The sequence below is a fragment of the Bos javanicus genome, chromosome X (genome assembly GCF_032452875.1).
Source record: "Bos javanicus breed banteng chromosome X, ARS-OSU_banteng_1.0, whole genome shotgun sequence".
Taxonomy (NCBI): Eukaryota; Metazoa; Chordata; class Mammalia; order Artiodactyla; family Bovidae; genus Bos; species Bos javanicus.
This window is the reverse complement of record NC_083897.1, coordinates 96,711,021-96,734,632: the sequence shown is the minus strand read 5'-3', so window position 1 is coordinate 96,734,632 and position 23,612 is coordinate 96,711,021. Positions and strand designations below refer to the sequence as shown.

Sequence of the window (23,612 nt, the reverse complement as noted above, 5' to 3'; positions counted from 1 at the left end):
AATGCTATCAGACAAGGGCTATAGTAACACACAGGAAACTAGAACAAATTCTGCTTGATTTGTGGAGTGAAGCTTTCCTAGAAAAGTAGACATTCAAATTGAACTTTCAAAGACTAGTGAACTCTTACCAGGCAAAGAAAGAGGGTGGATGGTGAAGAGGGTATTATAGGCAGTAGGAACCACATAAGAGTGACTTGAGAGCATCATCTGCCTAGAGAAGGTTACATAGATTGATTTTATTCATGGTTTTCAACTAAAGTGGTTTGCTGGTGTTTGGAAATATGTGGACTACTTTTAGCTGTCACAATGACAGGAGTTATAAGGGTATGATACTGTTGTTTATAGAGTGGGAGTCAGAGATTCTAAAGCTTTCTTCAATATGTAGGACAGCCTTAAACAATGAAGAATAATCACATACAAAATGCTAATAGCAGCCTTGTTGAGAAACACCAAGAAATAAAATTGAAGAAATGATAGCAGGAGGCCCTTGTAAGAAGTGATAAGAACCTGACAATGGGTGGGAGCAACAGAGATAGAGAGAAGGGGCAGTGTTAAGAGATATTTGAGAGAAAAATGACAAGACTTTGCTAATGGGCTGAGCAAGAAGAAAGGATGGCTGAGGTTTTTAGCTTGTGCGCTAGATGGATGGTAGTGTCATTAATCATATAAGCAAACACAGAAACAAGGGAAAGGTACTAAATTTTAGATAGAAAGTATTCATTGGGAGCATATTGAATTTTAAGTTTCTGGTGAAGTGCAGGTGGTGTGGATTTTACAGTAGGTAGCTGTGGGTAATAATGTAAACATTGGAGGAGAAGTCCAGGCTAGAGAGAGATTTGAGTGTTTTCATGTTGGTGTCCTTTAGCATGTTATAAGAAATAAAAGTTATAGAAAGTTATAGGAAATAAAACTTAAGGCAGAAATCAACATTTAAGTGGTAGAAGGGAAAAGATAAGCAAGAATAAGGAGACAGCAGAAATATTGGTCACAGAGGTAGGAGAAGACTCAGATGCAAAGTACTGAAAAGTATTTAAAAAGAAGCATCCTGGAGAACAATGTCCATATGAGATGATGTGTTACTCTCAGGTCACATGATTCTTCCATAAAGTCTTCTATTTGTTTCTATTCCATCCAATGATTATCAGACTTTGTTGTTTGCACCAACCCCTGAGCTATGACTTTTAGACATTGTACACAGTGTGTCCAGTCATTCATTTGCACAGAAATTCATTCACTCAACACATATATATTGCACACTTTCCATGTGCTAAGTCTAGGGTAGGGGGGTGAAAAGATAGACATGATACTTACTTCCAGGGAAGATCTACAACAAACACACAAAAACACATATATAAAATGGTAAGACACTATCAGATCATGATATATGTCATGAAGGAAAGGAAAAACATTGATGTGATAAACTGATAGGGGCATTACTTTAGAGATGGTGTTTAGGGAAGGCCTCTTGGAGAATGTGACATTTAAGGCCTAAGTAATGGGGAGGAAGAAGCTATATGAAGATCCCTAAGCAGAATATGCTAAGCAAAGGACCCGGCAATTGTAAATGTCTCAAGATGGGAATAAGCATGTCTTGTTCAAGGGTTGGAAAGAAGGTCAGTATGGTTGGAGTATAATGAACAAGGAGAAGACTGACATCACATGAAATCATAGAGGTTGGCAAGAATCATACTATATAGAGCCTTGTAGACCATAGTCAGGAGCTTTAATTATATTCTGAGTATGAATGGAGCATTTAAAGCAAGAGAGTAATGTGCTCTGGATCATATTTGTTAAAGAGGACCCTGTATCCCTTTTGGAGAATGTTGAAGAGGGAAGGAGAAGTAGAAAAGGCAGTTGTGAGGCTACTGAAGTTTTTCAGGTGAGAGATGATACTGGGTTTGACTAGAGAAGTGACAGAGTAGAAACAGAAAAATGACTGTAAAGGAAGTGATGACAGGATTTATTGATGGAACAGATTTGATGGATAAAAGAAATAGAAGAGTCAGAAAGTAGATATGGAAAAAATATTTTTCCCTGAAGTTTATAAACTAGTGGAAAGGATTGTTTTTTATTTTTTATTTATTTCTTTTTTTAATTATTATTATTATTATTTTTTTACTTTACAATATTGTATTGGTTTTGCCATACATCAACATGCATCCGCCACGGGTGTACACGTATTCCCCATCCAGAACCCCCCTCCCACCTCCCTCCCAGGATTGTTTTTTAAAGAGAGGAGCACTTAGTCCTTAACCATGTGATCTAGATGAGAAGTGTTTTAGAAGTAGAAAAGCAAAAATGTAGAGCACAATGTGGGCCTGAATAGTCAGGAAGGACTTTCTGGAAGAGATGAAATATGAATTGGGTCTTAGAGAATGAGTGAACTCGTAAAAATATTTATGAGGAAGGGGAGGTCTATTCCAGAAAAGTAAGAATGAGTGAAAATTTCAAGATAGGAATGAGATATGTGAGAAGGGCAATCAGGGGCAAATTTAGTTAGAGCCCTGGTTGAATTTGGGGCAGAGTGGGAAGTGGGATTGCATCCATAGTTTGGAACTAGCTCATCAGTTCAGTTCAGTTCAGTTGCACAGTCGTGTCCAACTCTTTGCGACCCCATGAATCGCAGCACGCCAGGTCTCCCTGTCATCACCAACTCCCGGAGTTCACTCAAACTCACGTCCATCGAGTCTGTGATGCCATCCAGCCATCTCATCCTCTGTCGTCCCCTTTTCTTCCTGCCCCCAATCCCTCCCAGCATCAGAGTCTTTTCCAATGAGTCAACTCTTTGCATGAGGTGGCCAAAGTACTGGAGTTTCAGCTTTATCATCATTCTTTCCAAAAAACACCCAGGGCTGATCTCCTTTAGAATGGACTGGTTGGATCTCCTTGCAGTCCAAAGCACTCTCAAGAGTCTTCTCCAACACCACAGTTCAAAGGCATCAATTCTTCAGCACTCAGCTTTCTTCACAGTCCAAATCTCGCATCCATACATGATCACCAGAAAAACCATAGCCTTGACTAAATGGACCTTTGTTGGCAAATAATGTCTCTGCTTTTGAATGTGCTATCTAGGTTGGTCATAACTTTTCTTCCAAGGAGTAAACGTCTTTTAATTTCATTGCTGCAGTCACCATCTGCAGTGATTTTGGAGCCCAAAAGATAAAGTCTGACACTGTTTCCCCATCTATTTCCCAGCTAGCTCATAGAAGCCTTTAAAAGCTAGGAAGATTTTATAGCGGTGGTATAGGCAGTCATCAGTAAAATAAGGAATACTGGGGAAATAATGTAAGAAAGTTAGCTTCTCCTGATCAATAGTCTATGAACCTTTGTGTCCTTGACATAGAAACCTGGATCTTGAGATCAGATACAGGCAGTTCTACAATTCAGATATTTATGGCTGATATCCAAACATTTGATTGTGTTAATGTATGGCAAAACCAATACAATATTGTAAAGTAATTAGCCTCCAATTAAGAAAAAAAAAAAAAAAAAAACTTGGGGAAGCCCATTTCAGAGTTCTCTGATGTAAGCATTCTTATGATCAAGAAGTTCGTTATATATATGCCCACCTTTATTTCTTTAAGACTTGGTAGGAAGTGGAGAAAATTGATCAATTCCTTTTTTCAAATAATAATTATTCAGCTTTATTTACTTATAGTTTTACTTATTGAACATTTTACACTATACTATGCCAAGCAATATGTACATATTTTCTTGATTAATTTTAAAATAATCCCATTAAGTAAAATGCTCTCACTTTACCATGAGGAAACTGAAATACACAAAAGCTTAAAATTTTCCTGAAAGTTATATGCTTAATAAGTGTCAGATAAGATGATTGACTATCCCAGTTTTCCCATAACTGAGGCATTCCCAGAGATGTTGGACTTTCAGTCCTAAAACTAGAGAAGCCATTGGTAAACAGAGAGGAGTTTGTCATTCTAGTGGCAGGTTTAGTTAACCTCTGTTCTCATTATTCTCAATAAATTTAATAATATTTTACCTAATGCATATCAAAACCATATCTGAAGCTACCTACTCTCTGCTATATGACTAGAGAGAAGTAGGAACTCCCTCAGGCACTATACAGGGGTATTCTGAATTCAGATTTTTCTCTCTGTTCCCACCTCAGGGACATTTGAAATTTACTGCCAAGAAGGCAGCCATAGAGAAGCAGGGATGAGGGCAATCTATAATGTCTCCCTTTGTCCTGGACACCAAGCCAATCCTCATCAACGTTACCAAGCTGCAAGGATTTACTACATCATGGCAGAAGAGATGGAGTGGGACTATTGCCCAGACAGAAGCTGGGAACTAGAATGGCACAACCAGTCTGAGAAGGACAGGTAAGGTTTCAGAAAAGAAGAGATCATCCTTTCAGAGACTCTAGACCAGTTTACTGAAATGGAGGATATTCTGAGATGATGAGGCACTTATCTTCTGCTAAGTCGCTTCAGTCGTGTCCGACTCTGTGTGACCCCATAGACGGCAGACCACCAGGCTCCCCCATCCCTGGGATTCTCCAGGCAAGAACACTGGAGTGGGTCGCCATTTCCTTCTCCTAAACTCACCTAATAACATACCAACAAATCTAGAGCAGGGACTAAAACACAGGTAAGGTGGAACTCAGTGCTTCATCTATGTTGCTATACTCTAGAGCTGAAGTAAAGACCTTGCCCACGTCTTCATGCTCTAAGCCTTGGCCTCCTTTCCTCCTCTCCTCAGAAGCACATATATTGGGATTTAAATTTTATATGGAATTTACTTAGGGGACTGAATATCCCAAGCTCAAACGTCCCTTACCATAATGTTATTAAGATAGAGGGTAAAATGAATAGCAGAAAAAGCCCCCAAAGAGTGACTTAAGTATGTCAGAATTTTATTTCTTGTTTACATACTAGTGCAAATATGAGCAGTTCAAGGCCAATAGGAACTAAAATGTCTATTCAAGTTGTAGTCATTCCCAGCTGTCAAGAAAGGGGAAGTAAATCCAGGGTAAGCAGCATTGTTTGTGAGGCAATGACTTGAAGTTGTATACATTACTTTATCTCATACCCCATTATCCTGAACTTATTCATATGGCCATACCTAGCTGCAAGGAAGTCTGGGAAGTGTAATCTCTGGTTAGGCAGCAATGTGCTTAGATAAAACCTAGGTGACTTTATTACTAAAAAGGAAGGAGGGAAGAATGGAAACTATGGTACAGATTAGCAATGTCCGCTATTGTTTATTTTTGGTGTTCTCAGTACCCTTTGCCAATTATTTGTGTTGGTTGTTGAAGGTTGAAGCCTTCTTGCTAACTTGTTCTGCAACTTTGAAAAAATGAATTCCCTTTTCTGATTTCTGGTTTACTTGTCTTTAAAGTGATGTGGTATAATTGGAAGAACTTGACCAGATTTTAATCCAAGCCCTGGTTCCCCTTCTGGCTGACAGTATCAATGAAGATAAGTCCTGTCATCACTGAATCATAGGGTTCTACTTTTAGGATGTACATACCTCATCAGTCTATTGGAAATGCCAAATGATAAAATGAATAATATAGCTCTTTGTAAATAGGAAAATATCTCATAATGAGAAATCTGTAGGATTTCATTTTCTTCCTACCTACCAGCAACAGAAGCAGAAGCTGTTAGTATTCTCCTACCATCTGTACCTTGTCCTTTGTCAGACTAATTTCATCTAAAACATCATTAAGACTGGAGCTAACGTTCAGGGTTTGATTCTTATCATAGTGTTTTTACCATATAAATTTTACTATAAATCCCTAACTAGATGATGGCAAACAAAGGACTATAAATAAATACTGAAATCTACCATTTTTAACTGCAGATATGCAGCCAAGGTGGATAATCTCACATAAGAATAGGGCTCTCCTAATATCTGTGCCATGAAGTTGGGTCTGGCTTAGCTTTCCCATATCTGAAAATGAGAGGTTAAAGGCCAGGTGCTCATACTACTCTTTGGATTCCTCTAGTTATGGTCACATCTTTCTGAGCAACAAAGATGGACTCCTGGGTTCAAGATACAAGAAAGCTGTATTCAGAGAGTATACTGATGGCACATTCAGGGTCCAACGGCCAAGGACTGGATCAGAGGAACACTTGGGAATCTTAGGTAAGGGAATTCCACTTTCCTTCTAGTATCTAGAAGCCTGTGATGATCCTAGGGAGGCTGTGTCATATCAGGAAGCCCTCACCATTCCTCATTATCAATTTTCCTTATGACATACTGGAAATGTGGTCATATTTTATAAATCATCCGTGAAAATAAGCAATCAAATGGAGTTAATTCATGAATTCTGCAGCAATCTGAACCAGGTATTTCCAGGCCTCTATATCTTGGGATCTATAATAGTGATACAATTTTTAAATGTTAAAGGCAAGAGAACTTAAGAGTATCAAAAAGTGGGGAAAATGGTACAGGGAACCAGTATTACCCTTACACCCTTGCAATTATTGCTTCAGTTTCATCACTTTTATAGGAGCCAATGAGCTTCCTCATTCTTATCATCATACAGAAGATACCCACTGGTCCTTGAAGGGAATCTTCTCTCATTCCTTACCAACAATGATTCCACAGAATTCTGATTATCTAGAACCTTGAGCTATTATACAAAGAGAGATGGGAGGTGGGAATAATTGAAGGCATAATCTTGTTGAAGTACCCTCATCATGTGGGTAACAGTATCAGTTCAAGGGCTTCTGAATTTAAAAAATGGAGCCAGTTATGACTTTCAGTCTTGGGACCCTTTCACAGGGCAAACCCTTAATTCTAGGTGGCTCCTGTGTATATCCCTTTCTTTAATTTCTTTAATGCCCTCGTTTCACTATTCCACTAATGAGAAATTTTTTCTTCTTTTGCATTTACTAGGTCCACTTATCAGAGGAGAGGTTGGTGATATTCTAACTGTGGTGTTCAAGAACAATGCCAGCCGCCCCTACTCTGTGCATGCCCATGGAGTGCTAGAATCCAGCACTGGTTGGCCACTGGCTGCTGAGCCTGGTAAGTGGGAACATTTAGTGAAGGAACATAGGAGGTGAAGCATCTCTGTTTCAGCCTCTGGCTTGTTCCATTTTTAAAAGTGTATTCTTAGCAAACAGAAACAGGAATATTTACCAGAACTAAGCCATAGTCTGAATTTGTCTCTATAAAATATTCATTCTTTCAATCTCAGAACAAACTGCCTACTTTAGGTCTTTTGCTTCATCAAAGACATACTCAACACTTGTTACACATGGAGCCTTATACTATCCTTAACCCTGAATACAGACTGAGCTTCTAGTCTCTCTAGATCTAGCTATATGTAATCTGAGCTCTTAATCATGACTAGAGAGTGGCTTGTCCCAGACCACAAACTGATCCTTAAGCCTAGTCATAGATAAAGTTTCTGTCCTCTTAGTACAGACTGAATCCTAACTGCAGTTACATATTAAAATTCTAATACTAAATGTAGAGTTACCATGATCTTGACCACATTATCTTCTATTCATTCATTCATTCTTACTTACTGGGGGCCTACTGGGTGAGGAACAATGTTAGAAGTTATTGAAGTTTTGGGGAATAATACTTGTTCATACTCTAAAAAACACTTGGGCTATTATTGTATAGAGATAAGTAAACTGCTAATTATAATGTAGTGTTTTAACTCTTAAATAGGGGCTTTAAAAAATGTGCCATGGAATTTTAGAATAAGATACCTAATCTAATGTTCGGATGGTCAAGGATGGTTTCCCAAAGTAGGTGATATGTTAGCTGAGATCTAAATCAGTAATTCTCAAACTTTAGCATGCATAAGAATCACCTGGAAGACTTGTTAAATCATGGATTTCTTGGAATAACTCCAGCACCTCTGATTCAGTAGGTCTGGGATAGGGTTCAAGAATGTTCTCACTCACAAAAGTGACCAAGTGATTCTGATGTTGCTGGATCAAGAACTACACTTTAAGAACCACTAATCTAAAGGATGAGAAATAAGTATACAGGTAAAGGGATAGTGTGGAACAAAAGTAGGGGAAAGGAAGCTCCAGTCGTGGGTAATGCAATATGTAAAGATTCAGGAGTAAAATAGATGAAATTTGAAGTTGAAGAAAGGGTTCCAAAAAGATAAAGTAAGTAGAATCAGTGGGATTTGATTAATGAATATGGAACATGAGAAGGAGAAGGATTCTTGAATGGTAACCACCTATTTGAAGGAAAATCCTGAAATGTTTCCCAATTTTTGGTCTGGACAACCAGGTACAAGGGCTATCATTCAACAATATAGAGACCGTATGCAGCAACTAATTTGGGATGGGAGAGAATGGGTAATGATGAGTTCACTTTTGAATTTCTTGAATTAGAGATGTCTATAAGACAGCTAAATAGAGATATCTAATAGACATAAAGATCTGAAGCTCAAAAGAAGGGTATTATCTGAGGGAATAAATGTGAAAAGCATCAACATTTAAGTAGTAATTGAAGACAAAGTAATAAACAGTCACCCTGGAAGAGTATATTCAATGGGACAGTAGGAATCCTAGAATAAAACACCAAGGAAAACAGATTTTAAGGGAGGTACTAATTGAAAAGTAAATGTGAGAAAAAGTGAGAAAAATGTTAGAACAAAAATCAGATAAGATGGTACCAAAGATGTTAAAAAGATCATTTCAAAAATGAAGAAGTTAATGGTTTTAGCTTCCTCAGAGAGGTTAAATAACATAATGGAATAAAGAATAATTTGGAGATCTGGGAGTGAAAACAGTGAGTGTAACTTAATTTTAAAACTTAAACAGAGCAATTTCAGGTGATAAGATGATGGTCTGTAGTTTAACCAAGGGCCACAGGAAAGTGGGGGCTTCCTAGGTGGTGCTATTGGTAAAGACCCACCTGCCAATGCAGGAGACTTAAGAGATGTGGGTTCAATCCCTGGGTTGGGAAGATCCCCTGGAGGAGGGCAAGACAACCCACTCCAGTATTCTTGCCTGGAGAATCCCACGGACAGAGGAGCCTGGTGGGCTACAGTTGATAGGATCGCAAAGAGTCGGACACAACTGAAGTGACCTGGCACACAAAGTAAAGTGGAGGTGAAGGTTACAGGAATTGAGTCGCCAAAGGCACTAGAAGGCTAGCGTTTTAGATGAGCTATCCATATAGACTTTAAAGTCACTCAGAAGAGTGGTGGAGATTGAGGTGGAAAGGAAGATGGTGATCCAGGTACTAAAATAACCAATAAATGACTAATAAGAGAAAGGGGATACATTGGAAGCAAGGAAAACTTTTAAAAGTCTGTTGTAGTAGTACATACAAGTAATGACAATGACTTTATCAAAAGTTGTAGGAAATGAGGATTGAGAGAATTAGTTGGGTTTGAGGGATTTTAATGGATAGTCAGGGCTTCCCTGGTGGCTCAGTAGTAAAGAATCCTCTTGCAACACAGGAGACATTGGTTCAATCCCTGTGTCAGGAATATCCCCTGGAGAAGGAAATGGCACTCCAGTATTCTTGCCTGGGGAATCCTATGGACAAGGGAGACTAGGGACTACAGTCCATGGGGTTGCAAGAGTTGGGCACAACTTAGTCATTAAACCAGCACCACCAATAGATAATCAATAGGACATGATGATTGTACAGGTCTTAGGCAAGCAATAAGAGAGACAGTAGTGTTAAGGATAAACTGATTTTTTGATTAAGCACCTAGATGGTGGTACCAATAAGGGAAAAAAAAAAAAAGAAGTACGGGGTATTTTTTATTGGTTTATTTATTTAGAGGGGATAATATTATGTTTATTTTGTAATGTATTGAATATAAGTTACCCGTAAGACATCCTAGTGGAAAAGAGAATGCTTATAAAAATAGGAGGCTATACTCAACTTGAGTATGAGTCTGTAATTTGAAAGAAACATCTGAAAGAGATGAAGAGATTTAACAGTCATCAGTAACTACAATAAATGATAGTTGAAGTCATGATCATATATGAGATTACCTAGCGAGATACTGCGGAGAAGGCAATGGCACCCCACTCCAGTACTCTTGCCTGGAAAATCCCATGGACAGAGGGGCCTAGTAGACTACAGTCCATGGGGTCACTAGGAGTCGGACATGACTGTGTAACTTTCAAGTAGACAACCTGAGTGACTTCACTTTCACTTTTCACTTTCATGCATTGGAGAAGGAAATGGCAAGCTACTCCAGTGTTCTTGCCTGGAGAATCCCAGGGATGGGGGAGCCTGGTGGGCTGCCGTCTTTGGGGTTGCACAGAGTCGAACACGACTGAAGCGACTTAGCAGCAGCAGCAGTGAGATACTGTGTAGAGTGACAATAACATTGAGCTGAAAATGGAACTTTGTAAAATACCATTATTTACTAGGGGGTGATTTACCTTAAATAATTTATAGATTTAAAGTATTTCTATTCAAAAGCACAATTTGACATTTTTGTACTTAAATGAAGTGATTGTATATAAAGTTCATTTGGAAGAATAAGGAACACCTGGACAAGAAGATCCAAGAAGTATTTTTTAAAAAATTAATGAGATGGATGGACCTAGGAAATATTATACATAGTGAAGTTAATCTTACTAAGACAAATACTATGTGATATCACTTATATTTGGAATCTAAAAAGTAATACAAATGAATCTATATACAAAGCAGAAACAAAGATTTAGAAAAAAAAATTATGGTTACCAAAAAGGGAGAGGAAAGGAGGAAGGGACAAATTACGAATATGGAATTAAAAGATGAAAAATACGATCCATCAAATAGACAAGCAATAAAGATAAAGATAAACTGTATAACACAGGGATTTATATTTAATATCTTTTGATAACCTATAGTGGAATATAATCAGAAAAAAACCCCTGTAATTACTATACTGTATACCTGAAATTAACACAATATTTGTAAATCAGGTATTCCTCAATAAAAAAGATTAATGAGAGAAGACTAGCACAACTCAATATTACAAAGGTACAATAATTAAAGCAGCCTGGCACTGTTAAAACTAATTAATAGAACAAAAGAAAATTCCCTGAAACAGACCCAAAGTTCTATCTTTGTCAATAGCCATGGGGATACAACTATTGCACTACTAACTTACATTTCTTCTTTCTACCTCCCTCCTTAGGTCTCCTCACAAGGGAGATGTTATTAATATGATTAATCAGAACCTAGGATATTTGTTGGACAATGTCTTACTAATGGGCAGGGTTATTGTTTCTTTCATCTCAACACTCTCTGTTGCGCTGCCTGCTTCCGTGTGGTAAGCTGATCTGTGCCTGTGAATGAGTGAACTGGTTATATGAGTTAGGATAATGTCTGCACTGCACATTTAGCCATCTTAGTTTCAAGGGGCTAGAATGAGGAAGGTTTCTTTATTCCTTTAAATCAAAGCTTTTAAACTCATCAATTATCAGAGCTCTGCAACAGGAGTTAGTGGACACTGGCTCAGCTATTAAAGAAGTGGTGCTTTGATTCTCATTTGGCCACAATTCTTTTTATTTTTCTTTGATAAAAAGCCTCAAGGAGAGGAGTAGTTAGTAAAAACCAGGTTTTCTTGTGCTACTGTATTAATATCATCACAAGAGCATTGGAACATTGCCTCTAATGCTGAGTATATTTAAAGTTTAATATTAGAAAAAGCTAGCATTTCAGTGGAAGAAAGGAAAACTTAATCAATACAGCCAACTCTTCAAACCCACAGATTCAAGCAACTACAAAAACATAGTTGACCTTTGAACAACTTGGATTTCAACTGAACAGGTCCACTTATATGCATATTTTTTTCAATAAACATGTACATACTGCACAATCTGTGGTCAGTTGAATCCACCGATGAGGAACCATGAATATGGAGGGCCAACCTCAAAGTTATAGGTGGTTTTTTGATTGTGTGAAGGTTGGCATCATTAACCCCTATGATTCTACTATATTCGGAATAAATTCCAGAAAGTTCCCAAAAGCAAACCTTTAATTTGCCGTGGGCTAGGGGCTTCCCATGTGGTTCAGTGGTAACAATTACACCTGCTAAGTAAGAGGTACAGGTTCAATCCCTGGGTGGGGAAGATTCCCTGGAGAAGAAAATGGCAACCCATTCAAGTATTCTTGCCTGAAAAGTCCCATGGACCAAGAAGCCTGGAGGGCTACAGTCCATGAGGTCATGGAGAGTCAGACACGATTTGGTGACTAAACAACAACAGAAACTATTTAAATAACATTTACACTGTATTAGATATTATAACTAATCTAGAGATGACAAAGTATATAAGAAGAGAGGATGTGCATAGTTTATGTACAAATACTGTACCATTTATATAAGAGACTTAAGCATGGATTTTGATATCTATGGGGGTTCCTGGAACCAATCCACCAAGGTTATCAAGGGAGGATTGTATATGGTTTTAGGACAAGTTGTTATTCCTTCAGAAATACAAAATTATATCTCTGTTTATTACCATATGCTAAAATAAATTATAAGTGGATTCAAGGTAAAATAGCTTAAAAATAAAAGAATTAAAAGAAAATATAAATAGAAGAAGAGCAGGAAGTAGGTCGTGTAGCATCTTATAAGTCATAAAGATTGTGAAGCCATTGGAAAATTTTAAGCAGAGAAGTAACATGATCTAACTTTCATTTTAACACAATCAATCTAATTGATGTGTTTTGAAAAGACTGAAAGTAGGCAAGGAAGGAATTATGGAGATAATCTAGGAAGCAATGCAGTAATTATGGTTAGAGATGAGATAATGGTTGCTTAGAAGAGATGAGCAGTGGTCATATTTAGGATGGATTTTTAAAATGGAGAAGCTCTATACAGTCAGCAAAAACAAGATCGGGAGCTGACTGTGGCTCAGATTATGAACTCCGATTCCCTTGTGGCTCAGCTGGTAAAGAATATGCCTGGAATGTGGGAGACCTGAGTTTGATTCCTGGTTTGGGAAGATCCTCTGGAGAAGGGAAAGGCTACCCACTCCAGTATTCTGGCCTGGAGAATTCCATGCACTGTATAGTTCATGGGGTCACAAAGAGTTGGACATGACTGAGCGACTTTCAATTTCATGTACTTATTAGGGCTTCCCTGGTGGCTCAGATGGTAAAACGTCTGCCTGCAATGAGGGAGACCGGGGTTCAATTCCTGGGTCGGGAAGATCCCCTGGAGAAGGAAATGGTAATCCACACCAGCACTCTTGCCTGGAAAATCCCATGGGCGGAAGAGCCTGATAGGCTACAGTCCATGGGGTCGCAAAGAGTCGGACACGATTGAGCAATTTCACTTTCATTGCCAAATTCAGACTGAAATTGAAGAAAGTAGGGAAAACCACTAGACCATTCAGGTATGACCTAAATCAAATCCCTTATGATTATTCAGTGGAAGTGAGAAATAGATTTTAAGGGACTAGATCTGATAGACAGAGTGCCTGATCAACTATGGACAGAGGTTCATGACATTGTACAGGAGACAGGGATCAAGACCATCCCCATGGAAAAGAAATGCAAAAAAGCAAAATGCCTGTCTGGGGAGGCCTTACAAATAGCTGTGAAAAGAAGAGAAGCAAAAAGCAAAGGAGAAAAGGAAAGATATAAGCATCTAAATGCAGAGTTCCAAAAAATAGCAAGAAGAGATAAGAAAGCCTTCCTTAGCGATGAATGCAAAGAAATAGAGGAAAACAACAGAATGGGAAAGACTAGAGATCTCTTCAAGAAAATTAGAGATACCAAGGGAACATTTCATGCAAAGATGTGCTCGATAAAGGACAGAAATGGTATGGACCTAACAGAAGCAGAAGATATTAAGAAGAGATGGCAAGAATACACAGAAGAACTGTACAAAAAGATCTTCATGACCAAGATAATCATGATGGTGTGATCACTCAGCTAGAGCCAGACATCCTGGAATGTGAAGTCAAGTGGGCCTTAGAAAACATCACTATGAACAAAGCTAGTGGAGGTGATGGAATTCCAGTTGAGCTATTTCAAATCCTGAAAGATGATGCTGTGAAAGTGTTGCACTCAATATGCCAGCAATTTGGAAAACTCAGCAGTGGCCACAGGACTGGAAAAGGTCAGTTTTCATTCCAATCCCAAAGAAAGGCAATGCCAAAAAATGCTCAAACTACCGCACAATTGCACTTATCTCACACGCTAGTAAAGTAATGCTCCAAATTCTCCAAGCCAGGCTTCAGCAATACACGAACTGTGAACTTCCAGATGTTCAAGCTGGTTTAGAAAAGGCAGAAGAACCAGAGATCAAATTGCCACCATCTGCTGGATCATGGAAAAAGCAAGAGAGTTCCAGAAATTATCTACTTCTGCTTTATTGACTATGCCAAAGCCTTTGACCATGTGGATCACAATAAACTGCGGAAAATTCTGAAAGAGATGGGAATACCAGACCACCTGACCTGCCTCTTGAGAAACCTATATGCAGGTCAGGAAGCAACAGTTAGAACTGGACATGGAACAACAGAATGATTCCAAATAGGAAAAGGAGTACGTCAAGGCTGTATATCGTCACCCTGCTTATTTAACTTATATGCAGAGTACATCATGAGAAATGCTGGGCTGGAAGAATCACAAGCTGGAATCATGGAATCAAGATTGATAGGAGAAATATCAATAACCTCAGATATGCAGATGACACCACCCTTATGGTAGAAAGTGAAGAGGAACTAAAAAGACTCTTGATGAAAGTGAAAGTGGAGAGTGAAAAAGTTGACTTAAAGCTCAACATTCAGAAAACGAAGATCATGGCATCGGGTCCCATTACTTCATGGGAAATAGATGGCGAAACAGTGGAAGCAGTGCCAGACTTTATTTTTGGGGGCTCCAAAATCACTGCAGATGGGGACTACAACCATGAAATTAAAAGATGCTTATTCCTTGGAAGGAAAGTTATGACCAACCCAGATACATATTCAAAAGCAGAGACATTACTTTGCCAACAAAGGTCTGAGTGAAACAAAGTTTGAGTGAATTCCGGTAGTTGGTGATGGACAGGGAGGCCTGGCATGCTGCAATTCATGGGGTCGCAAAGAGTCGGACACGACTGAGTGACTGAACTAAACTGAATGAGATATTTTGATGGTCTCAGATGAGGAATGGGAGGGGAAAGGAACAGAAAAACATGGTTCCAAGGTTTTTGATCTGGATCAATGGAAATGGTTGTTCGAAATAAAGTTTAAGATGTCTATGGACATCCAAGTGGAAATATCAAGTAGACACTTTGCTACACATGTAACCAGATTAGAGGAGAGGTGTGAACTAGAGAAAGGGTTTTAAATCATCAGTATGTAGATGATGATGTTTAAATATATATTCACAACATGCATGAGATCACTTAGTGAGTGAGTTAGATAATAAAGAGTGACCAAAATAATTAAATTGATCAATGTACAAAATGATGGCAACTCAGGCAAGCCCTATAGAGCGAAAGGAATAACAAGTGTTTTGATTCTGGATGTATTTTAAAGTACATGGATGGATTGGGGTTTCCAGATAGGTTTTTATTTTTGATTTTTGGAAGTTTCTATCTTTTATCTACTAGTACCATGTCTGTGTTTGTATATTGCAGATATCCCTTCCCCATTTGTCATTCATCTGTTAATATTCTTCATGGTGTTGTTTGTTGAATAGAACAACATTTATAATCAAATTCATCAAATTTTGGCTTCAAGATTTGTGCTTCTTAAGTCTTGTTTTTAAAGTCCTTCCAATCTCTATATTATCTTCTATTTATGATTTTGCCACATTTGGATATTTAATCATGGAAAAATCTACCTTTCTATGTGCCATTAACTAAGGATCCATTTCATATTTTCTCATATAGTGAGGAAGTTTTCTCAATATGCTTAATCTTTGCAACCCCGTGGACTGTAACCTGTCAGGCTCCTCTGTCCATGGGGATTCTCCATGCAAGAATACTGGAGCTGGTTGCCATGCCCTCCTCCCTGGGATCTTCCTAATCCAGGGATGGAACGCAGGTCTTCTGCATTACAGGCAGATTCTTTACTGCCTGAACCACCAGGAAGCTCAAGAATACAAGAATCTCTGTCTGCCCCTTCTCCAGGGGAACTTCCTGACCCAGGAATTGAACCAGGGTCTCCTGTATTGCAGGCAGATTCTTTACCAGCTGAACTACCCCGGAAGCCCACTTTTCTCAATGCCATATCCTAAACAATTCAGCTCTTCCTCCTTTGATTTGTTTTTTGGCCACCTTTAGTGTTTGCTTTCTGTAAATAAATAGATCCGATTCTAAGTTGTTTATTTTGTTGTATTTATATATTATTTTGTTAAGGGAACAGTATCATACTATTTTTATTATTATACATTTGATTTTTTAATTTTTCATTTTAAATTAATTAATTTATTTTAATTGGAGGCTAATTACTAGAGGATGAGATGGCTGGATGGCATCACCAACTCGATGGACGTGAGTTTGAGTGAACTCCGGGAGTTGGTGATGACCGGGAGGCCTGGCGTGCTGTGATTCATGGGGTCGCAAAGAGTTGGACACGACTGAGTGACTGAACTGAACTGAACTGAATTACTTAACAATACTGTGGTGGTTTTCTCCATACGTAGACATGAATCAGCTACGGGTGTACAGGTGACTCCCCCACCCTGTATGAATTTGAAATTTGTCTTACTATTTGGAGGATAAGCCTCCTTTGTTCAGGATTGAGTTAGGTATGTATCATTTTTTTATACAAATTTTATAGTGAGTTTATTAAATTGCTCAACAAAATGCATCTAGAATTTTGCTTCTCATTGCATTGAATTTAAAGATTATTTTACAGATAATTGGTATTTTTATGTTATTCACTTATTGGAATGACTTTCCATTTATTCAGATAGTCTTATATGCCTTTTGTCTTGCTATGAAATTTTCACTATAAAGGTTTTACATATGATTGGATAAATTAATCTGTGGATATTTGATTCCTTTTGTTGTTAATTTTAAGTTATAATTGTAATTGATTATTAATAATGTAGGTAAATATTATTGATTTTTATAAGATAATATTTTATCAGGTGGCTTCTTGAATTTCCTTATTAATTCTGTAGTATGTTAATTGTGAAAAATGCTGGGAATTGTATCCTTCTACCCATTATTTCTTTCTTCACATGTGTGTTTGCCAGGAGCTGTAATATTGTTGATAGCAGTGGTAACCCTTGTGGTTTTCCTAATCTCAAGGGGACCACAACTAATATTTCTCTTTTTGCTATGGATCATTTTTAGTTGTTGTTCAATCCCTTAGTGTCTGATTCCTTGCAGCCTCATGGACTGCAGCACGCCAGGCTTCTCTGTCCTTCACTATCTCCCAGAGTTTGCTCAAACTCATGTCCATTCAGTCAATGATGCCATCCAATAATCTCATCCTCTGTCATCCCCTTCTCTTTCTGCTCTCAATCGTTCTCAGCATCAAGGTATTTTCCAATGATTTGGCTCTTTGCATCATGTGGCCGAAGTATTGGAGCTTCAGCTTCAGCATCAGTCCTTCCAATGAATATTCAGGACTTATTTCCATTAGGGTTGACTGTTTTGATCTCCTTACTGTCCAAGGGATTGTCCAGAATCTTCTCCAGCACCACAGTTAGAAAGCATCAATTCTTCAGTGCTCGGTCTTCTTTATGATCCAACTCTAATATCCATACATGACTTGAAAAAACCATTCCTTTGACTATCTTGACCTTTGTTGGCAAAGTGATGTCTCTGCTTTTTAATATGCTGTGTAGGTTTGTCATAACTTTTCTTCTAAGGAGTTAGCATCTTTTAATTTCATGGATGCAGTCACTGTGTGCAGTTATTTTGGAGCCTAAGAAAATACTTTTTCACTGTTTGTATTTTTCTCCCATCTGTTTGCTATGAGATGATGGGACTAGATCTTATGATCCTAGGTTTTTGAATATTGAGTTTTAAGCCAGCTTTTTCATTCTCCTTTTTCACCTTCATCAAATGGCTGTTTAGTTGCTCTTCACTTTCTGTCATTAGGATGTTACAACCTGCATATTAGGGGATAATGATATTTCTCCCATAAATCTTGATTCCAGCTTGAGATTCATCCAGTTTGGCATTTCACATGATGTACTCTGCATATAAGTTAAATAAGCAGGGTGACAATATACAACCTTGAGGTGCTACTGTCACAATTTTGAACTATTGTTCCATGTCCGTTTCTAACTATTGCTTCTTGACCTGCGTACAAGTTTCTCAGGAGTCAGGTAAGGTGGTCTGGTAATCCCATCTCTTGAAAAAAATTCCAGTTTGTTGTGATCCACACAGTCAAAGGCTTTAGTGTAGTCAATGAAGCAGAAGTAGGTGTTTTTCTGGAATTCTCTTGCTTTTTCTATGATCCAACAGATGTTGACAATTTTATCTCTTGTTCCCCTGCCTTTTCTAAATTCAGCTTGTACATTTGGGAGTTCTTTGTTCACATACTGTTGAAGCCTAGCATGAAGGATTTTGAGCATTTACTTTCTAGCACGTGGAATGAGTGCAATTGTATGGTAGTTTGACCATTCATTAGTATTGCCTTCCTTTGGGATTAGAATGAAAACTGACCCTTTCCAGTCTGGCCACTGCTGAGTTTTCCAAATTTGCTTGCATATTGAGTGCAGAAGTTTAACAGCATCATCTTTTAAGATTTGAGATAGCTCAGCTGGAATTTCTTCTCCTCCACTAGCTTTGTTCATAGTAATGTGTCCTAAGGACCACTGACTTCACATTCCAGTATGTCTAACTCTAGATACATGATCACACCATCATGGTTGTCTGGGTCATTAAGACCTTTCTTTGTATAGTTCTTCTGTGTATCCTTGCCACCTCTTCTTAATATTTTCTGCTTCTGTTAGGTCCATACCGCCTCTGTCCTTTATTGTGCCAATCTTTGAGGGAAATTCCCTTGGTATCTCTAGTTTTCTTGAAGAGATCTGTAGTCTTTCCCATTCTATTGTTTTCTTCTATTTCTTTGCATTGTTCACCTCAGGTTTGACAGAAAAGAGCAAAATTCGGTAAAGCAATTATCCTCAAATAAAAAATAAATATTTTTTTTAAAAATGAAAAAAGGTTTTCTTATCTTTCCTTACTATCCTTTGAACTCTGCATTCAGTTGGGTGTATCTTTCCCTTTCTCCCTTGCCTTTTGCTTCTCTTCTTTTCTCAACTATTTGCAAGGCCTCCTCAGGCAACAATTTTGCCTTCCTGTATTTCTTTCTCTTGGGGATGGTTTTCATCACCACCTCCTGTACAATATTAGGAACCTCATTCTGTAATACTTCAGGCACTCTGTCTATCAAATCTAATGCTTTGAATCTATTTGTCACTTACACTGTATAATTGTAAGGGATTTGATTTAGGTCACACATAAATTGTCTATTGATTTTCCCTACTTTCTTCAATTTAAGTCTGAATTTTGCAATAAGAATTCATGATCTAAGCCACAGTCAGCTCTACATCTTGTTTTTGCTGACTGTATAGAGTGTCTCCAATTTCAGCTTCAGAGTATAACCAATCTGATTTCAGTACTGACCATCTGGTGATGTCATGTCTAGAGTCTTTTTTATAGGAAGGTGATAAAAATTATTTAAATTTTAGGCAATGTAAATGACTAAAACTTTAATAAAAGGATCATTTAAAAACACTTCACAAATTAACTATGTAAAGTGACTTTTCTAAGATGATTATATCCTAATTCCCCAAAATATCTTTAAAGATATAAGTGCCAGTAAGTTTGGAATTTATATTCCTCCTCTTCTTCCCTAAAGAAAATGTAAAGATTTTATAATACAGACTCCCACACAGCATACAAATTCTCCTGTATTCAATAAATTTCCTCTTGTTAGATAGGAAAAGCCCAACCTAATCATGAGGCTAATTGCACCACTTTTAAAAAGCTGTATTTACTACTTCAGACTATTGGTAGTAACAACTTGTATTTTAACCTAAAATCCTTACTAAATCCTAGTTTAATGTCTGCATTGTCAATTAGAGGGTTGGCTAACTTTAGTGAAATGAGATTTATGCAAGTAACAATGCAGCATTATATGTTACTACTATAAAAACAAGTATAATGCAGTCAGAGTTGACCCATCTTAAAAATGTTTCTCCATATACATATGTAAAAATATAATTTGAAGTTACTGACATCACAATATGTAAATAGTTATTATAAATGCACTTAGCATATTCTACAAACACCATATTTACTTTTTAGGAGACCATAAATTATACCATGGAAAAATTACACAGTTGGAAAATCTCATGTTCTAATAGTGCTGTGTGTTCAAATATAATGACCCCAATTACTAAGTATCTAGATTGAAGAATACATTTTATTTCAGAAGCATGCTATTTGATTTAGGTCATACATAAATACATGTGCTGCTACTGCTGCTAAGTCGCTTCAGTAGTGTCCGACTCTGTGCGACCCCATAGATGGCAGCCCACCAGGCTCCCCTGTCCCTGGGATTCTCCAGGCAAGAATACTGGAGTGGTTTGCCATTTCCTTCTCCAATGCATGAAGGTGAAAAGTGAAGGTGAAGTCGCTCAGTCCTGTCCGACTCTGAGCGACCCCATGGACTGCAGCCTACTGGGCTCCTCCATCCATGGGATTTTCCAGGCAAGAGTACTGGAGTGGGGTGCCATCGCCTTCTCCGTAAATACATGTGTTTCACTTCTAATACCTTAAGTGCTCACCAACAAATCATTAATATGCAGAGGCATTCATCACAAGAATGAAGAACTATCATTTATCTTTTCTGTATGTTAAAAGGTGGTCAACTCCAAATCAACAGTGCTCACATCATTATGCCTGTAAATAATCATTCAGTTTAAAGATGGGCTGAGTTAAGTACAACTGCAACATATTATAAACAATTTATTGCAAAAATGTCACAAGTTAAATCTAGAATACTCTACACAATTGATAACAATACATCATAAAATCTTTTCAATAAAGCTCTCTCTATAATAAATTGGCCAACTGGATATATATGGATATGATAAAGATCTTATTGAAGATGCATACAGGTAAGAATTTTGAGGGAAAAAAATCACATCTACTTCACCAGGCTCTTGAAAAGTATCCATCACTGCATTTCAGAACTTTAAGTCTGGTTTGAAGCCCCAGACAACAGATTTTCAATAGACACTTTGTTTGTCTCTGGTAATGACAACAGAAATCTTGAATTTGCATGATGAGGCTTCCTCTTTATTGAAGTAAAACTGTCATTTAACATCATGTTAGTTTCAGATGTATAATTTAATAATTGTATACATTATGAAATGATCACCATAATTAGTGTTGTTTACATCTGTCACCATGCATAGTTGCAATATTTTTTCTTGTGATGAGAACTTTGAACATCTATTCTCATTGCAGCTTTCAAACATGCAGTAGAGCAGCAGTCCCCATCCTTTTTGGCATAAGGGACTAGTTTCATGGAAGAAAATTTTTCCACAGACTGAGGGTGTGGATGGTTTAGGGATGGTACAAGTGCTTTACATTTTTCGTGTGCTTTATTTCTATTATTGCATTGTGATATATAATTAAATAAGTATAAAACTCACCATAATGTAGAATGAGTGGGATTCTGATTCTGATTTTGATTCTGATTCTGATCCTGAGCTTGTTTTCCTGCAACTAGATGGTCCCATCTGGGAGTCATGGGAAACAGTGATACCCAAAGTATGTTACTTATTCCAAGTCTACTCCAAAATCTTCTTTGGTTGTTGGCACTGCAGAAAAACTGGCTTCAGAAAGATAGGATGTTGGAAATGGAAGCAGGCTTTTCATTGCTTTGGTGGCAATCTCGGGATATTCCACCTTGATGTTAGTCCAGAATGTATGGAGATTTGTTCTCTCAAACATACATTTAATGCCACCATCATTTGTGATCACAAGCAGTTGATCCCCTTCTGGTAAAGACAAAGTTGATTCACCTGGCTAATTCACAAATGGGTTGCAAATCCACTCCTTCGCACTCCAGGGGTCTTTTGTGGTTGGGAAGTGATGCTTAAACTCTTAAAAACTGAGAGAGGTGACCATGCACTAGCTGGGAGAAAGAAGGCACTTGTTCAGTCTCATTCAAAACCTCTACTAATGTTTGAAACATGTCAGAAATTCCAATGTTCACTCGTTGCCCCTGTAATCCCAGTTTGGCTTTGAATGCAGCCACTTTTTATTTAAATGCAGTCACGATTCTCCCCTGAAGTGTCAGATTGAGTTCATTGAGCGGGTTGATTATGTCACACAAGTAAGCAAAATTTGTGACCCATTCTGTCACTGAAATGTGCTGCCAGTGATGACTGTTTTCTGAAAGAAATCCCTGGAGCTGTTTTCATAATTCAAAAACACTGGCCACTGAACTACCTATAGAAAGCTGGCTCACTTCTGTGTATAAGACAAGGCATGTGTGCTCTGTGTCCATCTCCTCACAGAGCTGCATGAACAGATGTAAGTCAAGGGAAGAAGCTGAAGTTGAATGGTTCTACAAGAACCTTCTAGAAGTAACACCAAAAACGATGTCCTTTACATCATAGGGGACTGGAATGCAAAAGTAGAAGTCAAGACATACCTGGAGTAACAGGCAAATTTGGCCCTGGAGTACAGAATGAAGCAGGGCGAAGGCTAACAGAGTTTTGCCAAGAGAATGCACTGGTCATAGCAAACACCCTCTTCCAACAACACAAGAGATGACTGTACACATGAACGTCACCAGATGGTCAATACTGAAATCAGATTGATTATATTCTTTGCAGCTGAAGATGGAGAAGCCCTATACAGTCAGCAAAAACAAGACCAGGAGCTAACTGGCTCAGATCATGAACTCCTTATTGCAAAATTCAGATTTAAATTAAAGAAAGTAGGGAAAACCACTAGATAATTTAGATATGACCTAAATCAAATCCCTTATGATTATAAAGTAGAAGTGACAAATAGATTCAAAGCATTAAATCTGATAGCCAGAGTGCCTGAAGAAATATGGACAGAGGTTCGTGACATTGTACAGGAGGCAGTGATCAAGAATATACCCAGGAAAAAGAAATGCAAAAGGTCAAAATGGTTGTCTGAGGAGGCTTTACAAATAGCTCAGAAAAGAAGAGAAGCTAAAGGCAAAGGATAAAGGAAAAGCTATCTGAATGCAGAGTTCCAAAGAATAGCAAGGAGAGATAAGAAAGCCTTCCTAAGTGATCAATGCAAAGAAATAGAGGAAACCAATAGAAAGGGAAAGACTAGAGATCTCTTCAAGAAAATTAGATACCAAGTGAACAATTCATGCAAAGATGGGCACAATAAAGGACAGAAACCATATGGACATAACAGTAACAGAAAATATTAAGAAAAGGTGCCAAGAATACATGGAAGAACTATGCAAAAAAAGATCTTCATGCTCCAGATAACCACAATAGTGTGATCATTCACCAAGAGCCAGACATCCTGGAATGTGAAGTCAAATGGGCCTTAGGAAGCATCACTTTGAACAAAGCTAGTGGAGGTGATGGAATTCCAGTTGAGCTATTTCAAGTCCAAAAAGATGATGCCATTAAAATGCTGCACTCAATATTCCAGCAAATTTGGAAGACTCAGCAGTGGTCACAGGACTGGAAAAGGTCAGTTTTTATTCCAATCCCAAAGA

At 37.9% G+C, this 23,612-nt stretch overlaps 1 protein-coding gene across 9 annotated transcripts in view; it reads left to right on the top strand.

The window, feature by feature from the left end:
* HEPH (hephaestin) overlaps nucleotides 1-23,612 on the top strand; it is a 146,075-nt gene that overhangs the window by 28,980 nt on the left and 93,483 nt on the right. For all 9 annotated transcript variants that reach the window (XM_061410290.1, XM_061410296.1, XM_061410295.1 and 6 more), the window contains 3 exons: nucleotides 4,133-4,346; nucleotides 5,975-6,114; nucleotides 6,871-7,002. In XM_061410290.1, coding sequence (XP_061266274.1) covers nucleotides 4,133-4,346; nucleotides 5,975-6,114; nucleotides 6,871-7,002 — 486 coding nt within the window. The remainder of the gene's footprint in view (nucleotides 1-4,132; nucleotides 4,347-5,974; nucleotides 6,115-6,870; nucleotides 7,003-23,612) is intronic.